General features: G+C 56.8%; 1 protein-coding gene across 9 annotated transcripts; it reads left to right on the forward strand.

Moving 5' to 3' along the window:
* The first annotated feature begins 1,284 nt into the window (after positions 1-1,284).
* On the forward strand, positions 1,285-6,557 carry GLYCTK (glycerate kinase). 9 transcript variants are annotated; one of them, XM_043443125.1, is made up of 6 exons: positions 1,367-1,515; positions 2,280-2,373; positions 3,470-3,885; positions 4,117-4,268; positions 4,870-5,045; positions 5,308-6,557. In XM_043443125.1, the coding sequence occupies exons 3-6, from the start codon at positions 3,509-3,511 to the stop codon at positions 6,172-6,174; spliced, it is 1,572 nt and encodes a 523-aa protein (XP_043299060.1). In that variant the 5' UTR covers positions 1,367-1,515; positions 2,280-2,373; positions 3,470-3,508; the 3' UTR covers positions 6,175-6,557. The 9 variants fall into 9 exon arrangements, with proteins under 9 accessions (XP_043299061.1, XP_043299064.1, XP_043299060.1 ...); XM_043443127.1 differs by having other exon boundaries at positions 3,474-3,885; XM_043443128.1 differs by having other exon boundaries at positions 2,280-2,368.
* The last annotated feature ends 664 nt before the right edge of the window (positions 6,558-7,221 follow it).

Consider the following 7,221-nt stretch of genomic DNA (forward strand, 5'->3'; position numbering starts at 1 on the left):
GAGGTGCTCAAATTCACATTTCCCCACCTCCCCCAAAATGAGGGGATGTAATTATAAAAGCAGAGTAAGTTTCCAAACTAAAAGTACCATGGCTTATTCATTCCAGCAGCTAGAGCATTTGGCCCACATAGAAGGCACTCAGGAACTGAATAAACACATGGATGGATGAAGACAGCTGACTGCAAGCAAGGAAAAACTTAAATTTTAAGTACAATTTCCTTATACCTAAAAAGGGCAGATCTTGAAGTTGCCTTTGTTGTGATGATGAGGTGGTGAAGATTTGGGAGAAGTTCATAGGGAATGAAATGCCCTCTGGACTTGCCAGGTGGCACTAGTGGTAAAGAACCCACCTGCCAATACAGGAGACATAAGAGGAGCAGGTTCAATTCCTGGGTTGGGACGATGCCCTGGAGGAGGGCATGACAACCCACTCCAGTATTCTTGCCTGGAGAATCCCATGGATAGAGAAGCCTGGAAGCTGCAGTCCATAGGGTTGCAAAGAGTCAGAGAGGACTGAAGTGACTTAGCACTCACACACAAAAGGTCCTCTATTATAAAGGAAAGAAAAGCTCAGGGAGACAGCTAGGAAGTGGGGGAGGAAAACTTTTTGAAAAGAGTAGAGCGTGGTTTGGAGAGGAAAAAAGAGATGTGGCAGAGAAGAGCAGGGGGAGAAATACGTTTTAAGACTTTTAAGAAATCTGTTGTATAATTTGTGATCTCAAGAAAACATTGGTAAAAACAATGCGTTCTTCTGTGTCCTTGAGTCCGGTCAGGACTTGTCTTTTGAATGTGTCAAGATACCACTATCAAGCCGGGTCCAGGGTGAGAGCTGGGACAGGGCGGGAGGCCTAGGGTCATTTGTGTTCACACGCACTTTGTGCTGAATCACAGCTGTGATTTGGTAGCCCGAGGAAGAAGGCGGGGAACACTGAATGCCTTGTGGAATTACAGCGGTGGCAGGGATGATTTCATCTGGCTCCAGAAGTCAGCTGTGGGTAAGTAGTGATTCTCACTCCATTTGGTTTGTCCAATGCCCAGCACCTAACAGGAGGTTGGAAAGTATGTGCGACTGATTGAATCGTACAGAATAAAGGAGTGGGCGGATTATAGCAATCGGCGAAGTGGTGATTATTATCCCACTGTAGAGATGAAGACACTGAGGCCTGAAGGTGACCGAATCCAAGCCTCTTGGAGGGCAGGGCGGAGCCAATACCAGCTCCCGCTCCGGTTCCCGCTCGCCCCGCCCCTCGCCATCGGCGCCCCACCCCGCCCCCACACTTCCGGATCCTGCTCCACCCCCAAGAGCACTTCCGGCCCTGGGGCTGGACGTCGGGTCGCCGAATGGTTAGGCGGTATGTCGGCTCCTTGAGGGCCTGCAGAACCACAGGGCCATTGGCTCAGGGGCAGCGGGCCCAGGCAGCAGCGGGCTCTTATTTTCTCGGGCATTACGCGACAGACGTTTCTCTGAGGAAAGCCTGGGGCCTTGGCCTGCGGGTGACGTCACTTCCGGCGCCGGTCAGGCAGGCGACGGCGGGGAAAGGGCTCGAGCTCCGTTTGGTGGCGGGGAGGTGTCAAGGCGGGTCGGCTTTGTATTTACGAATTTCTGGAGCTCAGGGTAGTTTAGGAGAGGCGGTGTTCCAAGTGGAGTTGTTGGATTTGGCAAATAAAAATGCAGGGAGTCTAGTTAAACTTGAATTTTAACTAGATAAACAAATACTTTTTTAGTATAGATATAGCCCAAATATTGTACGGAACATATTTAGTTTTTAACAATTCCTAATTTATTTGAAATTGAAGTTTGATTGGACGTTCTGTATTTTATCTGGCCGCCTTAGTCTTGGGCGCCCCCTGCCTTGGGTTCTGCTATCCATTGGCAACGCTGGTATCCTCTAGGCCTGTTATCTATCGGGGAAACAGGTACAAATTTCGTCCAGACCGTCAAAATCAGCTATTGCTCCGTGCTAAGCCACTTTTATGGCCAGTGCTCTTTGGCCAGCCCCAGCAATAGCTGGGGCCCGTTTTGAATCCCCATGGTAGCTCCCTCTGTGTTTTCCCGTTCACAGCTGGAGTCAGGAACGGTTTGTCTTCTTTTAATGGGAAAGTTGAGCTCCATGCAGGCTAAGTGATCCCAGGCTGGACGTTGCCAGGTTTTTTTTTTTGGTGTAGGATAAAGCAATGTTTGCAGTTGAGGTTTTCAGTGTTAACAATGGACAGCTTCAGAGAGCCCAGGGATGTCAAAGGAAGAGCATTAGTCTCATCTCACCTCTCATTTTGCACAGGAGAGCCAGTGAGAGAAATGGAGCTGTCCCTGTGGTAGAGCTGGAGCCTGATTCCCCTGCTCTGTCTAACTTGCTGCTGCGGTCAGCATGTATGGTGGGCGTTTATTAATTATAACTAGAAAATAAATTTATAATTTATTAAAGCAACGCCTTGTTAGAGATGAGCTCTTTAGCACTTTATTGTCCCTAAACTACTCCGCAACCTCTTGGCCTTCACCTCAAGTCTTCTTTGGCCTTTACTGTGCCCAGTGGGGAAAATGATTATTTGGACTCAGTGGTAGAAGCCTGTCCTTTGCCTGCCCCAGCCACGCGGCTCTCACCCCTGTGGGTGGTGTGATCCAAGATTTGTTATGTCAGAGCAAAAGGCATGTTCTTGGCAGGGGTGGGTCTGGCCATGTAGGTGGAAGGGCATCCTTTTTGTCCTGCAGGTTGGGCCCCGTTGTACCTGGGGTCATGTGGTGTCTAAGGGCTTTTTTAAGCTTCTGCTGTGAATCAGAGTTGAACCTGAAGCTGTTGCTGGGCTGGCCTGGAGTGTGGGATTCTTCAGGCTTTGTGCCCCAAGGATGTGCCTGGACCTGCTTGTCAGTGTCCCAGCAAACCTACAGCCTCCCTGCACAGACTTAGTCTTTCCAGGCTCCCCAGCCCAGGCCTGTGAGATAATGAAACAGAGCAGCCTGGAGGTCACTAGGCTCCAGGTCAGTTGGTGGCATAGCCAGCAGCTTTGTCGCAACTGAAGTAAAGAGGTAAAGAGGCAAGGAAGGAGTGCCAGAAAGGGGTGTTACCCTGGGCAAGGCTCAGAAGTGCAGGAGGTGGAAAGGGGCCGGATGGAAGCCCACGGATAGTAATTTCTTCCTCTGTGAATGATTAACTCTCAGCTGAAGGAGGTGGTCTAGGAGGAGGGCTCTGCTAACAGGACTTCTGGACTCTGGGCAAGGTGTCCAGAGAGCTGGCGTGTGGCCTACAGAAGAGGAGGACGTGGTTGGTTAGACTGCAGGCCTGGGCTCAGAAGACTGGAGTGAGATCAGACAGCTGTGGACCTCAGGGAATCTCCTGGGTCTGGCCGATGGCTCATTCCTGCAGCAGCAGCAGCAGCTGTGGGGTCCACTGGCCCTGAGCCCATAGAGCCGTGGTTCTAAGGGAAGCCTGTCTCTGGCTTTGCAGCAGCCTAACCAGTGCTTTCTTCCTCCTAGGCAGCCATGGATGCCAAGTGGTGCTGAGCGCGGTGGGACATGGCTGCAGCCCTGCAGGTCCTGCGTCACTTGGCCAGAGCCCCCTTGGGCCCACTTGTCTGGGGGGGCCCATTGGCCCGCCTGGCCAGCAGCATGGCTCTGGCAGAGCAGGCCCGGCAGCTGTTTGAGAGCACTGTGGGTGCAGTGCTGCCCGGCCCCATGCTGCAGCGGGTCCTGTCCTTGGACCCTGACAGCGGAGAGCTGAAGGTGCGGGACCGGAGCTTTCAGCTGCGACAGAACGTCTACCTGGTGGGCTTTGGCAAGGCTGTGCTGGGCATGGCAGCTGCAGCTGAGGAGCTCCTGGGCCAGCATCTTGTGCAGGGCGTGATCAGCGTTCCCAAGGGGATCCGTGCAACCATGGAGCATGCTGGCAAGCAGTAAGGAACCTGGGGGTGCTGTTCTCATCTGGAGGGGAACCTGGGCCCAGGTTCAGGCTGGATCGGGGCCTCCTTCCTTCACCAGCTTCCAGTTTCTTCTGGGAGTGGCCTGGCTCCAGGGTGGGTGTCAGTGGGCGTTCTTGTTCATATCCCCTTCACCTGTACATCTGAGAAACCAGGCGGGACACGGAGCCCACTGCATCTCTGGCTCTCCCTTCTCTCTCCCCTGAGGGAGATGCTGCTGAAGCCACACAGCCGCATCCAGGTATTTGAGGGTGCGGAGGACAACCTGCCGGACCGGGACGCTCTGCGGGCTGCTCTGGCCATCAGGCAGCTGGCCGAAGGCCTCACCGCTGATGACCTGCTGCTCGTGCTCATCTCAGGTGAGGGTGCCACATTGGCCTAGGACTCTGTGTGTGTGTGTGTGCGCGGCAGCGGGGAGGTTTCCCAGTATCAGGTGTGCAAGGAACCGTTGGTTGGAGCCCTCAAGGTCACAGATTAGAGGCAGTAAAGATCTGGGTGGCTGACTCCTTGGTGGCCTCCCCTGAGCTGTGGGGCCCTCCACTCGACTGACCTTGTCAGATAACTGTGAGCAGGCACACAGGAAGGTCTTTCAAGGAAGACATCTCTGTTGCTACCACTGTCACCTGGGGATAGGGATAGAACCCCGGTTTCCAGCTCCCTGAGCCCCCTCCCTCGTTTTCTGCTGTGTCCTCCAGGTCTGTTTCCTTTTCCAAGGTCTTAAGGAATAGTTCTTCCAGTGTCTTCTGGGACCTGGGCTACCCCAAGGCAGAGTTCAACCTCAGGTGCCTTGGTTGTGGTGACTGTGTGGGCATTCACTGTATGTCCACACGGGGGCACCCTAACCCCTCTTTCTAGCACCCACATCCCTAAGTGAGCACTGCCTGCCGGCTCCGGCTCCCCAGGTCGGGAAGTCCCGGTGCCATCCATCCCCTCTGCTCAAAGCCTTCATTGTCTCTGCAGGGGGTGGCTCAGCCCTCCTGCCCGCCCCCATCCCACCTGTCACTCTGGAGGAGAAGCAGACACTAACCAAGCTGCTGGCGGCCCGGGGAGCCACAATCCAGGAGCTGAACACCATCCGGAAGGCCCTGTCCCAGCTCAAGGGCGGGGGGCTGGCTCAGGCCGCCTACCCTGCTCAGGTGTGTGGGGCCCTTCTTCACCAGGCAGTCCGGGGCTGGTGGAACCAGGCCCACATGTGCCAGGGAGATGAAGGGCAGAGGCCTGGTATGGGAGTCCACAGGGCTAGGTGTTTTGCACACCCACTTGAGAGGGGTTAGAAGTGGGCAAGGAAGTGCATTGGGTGGTGTGAAGACATGTGGCTAGATGAAGGCAGTTTGTCCTCTTGGGCCCTGGGGCAAGGATCAGGTGGGGCTGAGCCTTGCCTCTGCGACCCCTCCCCAGGTGGTGAGCCTCATTCTGTCAGACGTGGTGGGGGACCCCGTGGAGGTGATTGCCAGCGGCCCCACTGTGGCCAGCATCCACAGCGTGCAAGACTGTCTGCACATCCTCAATCACTATGGCCTTCGCGCTGCCCTGCCACGTTCTGTGAAGACTGTGCTGGCCCGAGCCGACTCTGACCCCCACGGGCCACACACCTGTGGTCACGTCCTCAATGTGATCCTTGGCTCCAATGCACTGGCACTGGCGGAGGCTCAGAAGCAGGCCGAGGCGCTGGGATACAGGGCTGTGGTGCTGAGCACAGCCATACAGGGTGATGTGAAAAGTGTGGCCCAGTTCTACGGGCTGCTGGCCCGAGTCGCTGGAGCCCGCCTTGCCCTGCCTGGCGCTGGAGCGTCTGTGGAGGAGGATGACCGACTCTGTGAACTTGCAGCTGACCTCCAGCTCCCAGATCTGCAGCTGAAGGAGGCTCTGGAGGCTGTGGTGGGCGCTCAGGGACCAGTCTGCCTGCTGGCTGGTGGCGAGCCCACGGTGCAGTTGCAGGGCTCAGGCAAGGGTGGCCGCAACCAGGAGCTGGCCCTGCGTGTTGGAGCAGAGCTGGGACAGTGGCCACTGGGGACTGTGGACGTGCTGTTTTTGAGCGGCGGCACTGATGGGCAGGATGGGCCCACGGAGGCAGCCGGGGCCTGGGTCAGGCCTGAGCTTACCAGCCAGGCCGCCGCCGAGGGTCTGGACGTGGCCACCTTCCTAGCCCACAATGACTCACATACCTTCTTCTGCCGCTTCCAGGGTGGGGCACACCTGCTGCACACGGGGCTGACCGGCACCAATGTCATGGACGCCCACTTCCTGTTCCTGCAGCCACAGTGATGATGTAGGTCATGTTTTTGGGAACCTAGAAGAGGCCTGCAGGGCGGCGTCCTGGAACAGACCAGGTTTGGTCCCCAGGGCCTGACTAAGCTTTAGGGCCCCGTCTCCCTTGGCCGTGGCCATTTGGTTGGCCCTTACACCTCCCAACCAGGGCACCCTCTGTGTCCAGTTTCACACTGGCCAGGCAGATGGGGGCTCTCTTCCACCCCTACTTTCAGCCATGGCAGCAGGTACCCCAGAGGAGCAGGACAGGCCCCTGGGCCAGTTCGCTGTTCCTAGTCTTCTCCCCCAAGCAGCCCCTCTGCTCAGCTCCCAAGCCTGTTTCTTCTGCGGGGTGAAGCAAGAAGGACTGAAAATAAAAAGGACCACGCTCTGGGTTCTCAGTGCGTCCTCTCTCAGAGCACAGACTGGCAGGGGGCTGCCGGGAGCGGAGTGGTGGCCGCCAGCGGCCTCTGCACCGGGGCCCTGCAGGAGTTCGCTGTCCCGTCTCTGCAGGGCACTCGATTCACCTAAACAGGCGCCTGGGAGGGTTGGGCCTGGCGTGCTTGATGTGGGTGAGCAGAGACCCCAGGGAGGACAGGCCTCAGGACGTTAGTCTAGCTGTCACTCCCCGCTGTGGCATCCCTGCTGAGGTGTCTCACTGGGCACGTGCTTGCTGCCTGCCCCACCAAGGACTTCCCTCCCTTCTGTCTTTGGACAGTCCTTAGCCAGACTGTACCTTCTTTGGTTGAGCTGCCTCCTTTTTCCAGGGGCTATTCCCAGCCACACAGGACACTGGCTCTTGTTTCCTTGTGCCAGGCCCTTTTTCCCAGCCGAACTGCCCCCCGCCCCCAACCAGATCCTTCAGCCATTCCTCTGGGGACACCGTCCGGGTCCTGGTGCCAGCCTGCGGTTGGGTGGGGGGGGGTCTTCAGTGCTGGGATCCAGCAGCCCCTCCCCCTGTTCCAGCTGGCCGGGGAGAGGAGCCCAGGGGAGGGGCTCTCTTGGCCAGACTAACAGCCTGCGCTGGGAGACAGGGGCCGCTGTCCCGGTCTCCTTGGACCTCTT

This window comes from Cervus canadensis, chromosome 22 (assembly GCF_019320065.1).
Source record: "Cervus canadensis isolate Bull #8, Minnesota chromosome 22, ASM1932006v1, whole genome shotgun sequence".
Taxonomy (NCBI): Eukaryota; Metazoa; Chordata; class Mammalia; order Artiodactyla; family Cervidae; genus Cervus; species Cervus canadensis.

What these genes read in the sequence shown, in the direction of transcription:
- GLYCTK (XM_043443126.1), top strand. Translation starts at nt 3,509, where the DNA reads ATGGCTGCAGCCCTGCAGGTCCTGCGTCACTTGGCCAGAGCCCCCTTG. An exon ending in ATGGAGCATGCTGGCAAGCA is followed by an intron (nt 3,886 to 4,116) that starts GTAAGGAACCTG and finishes CTCTCCCCTGAG; the next exon opens with GGAGATGCTGCTGAAGCCAC. An exon ending in GCTGCTCGTGCTCATCTCAG is followed by an intron (nt 4,269 to 4,869) that starts GTGAGGGTGCCA and finishes TTGTCTCTGCAG; the next exon opens with GGGGTGGCTCAGCCCTCCTG.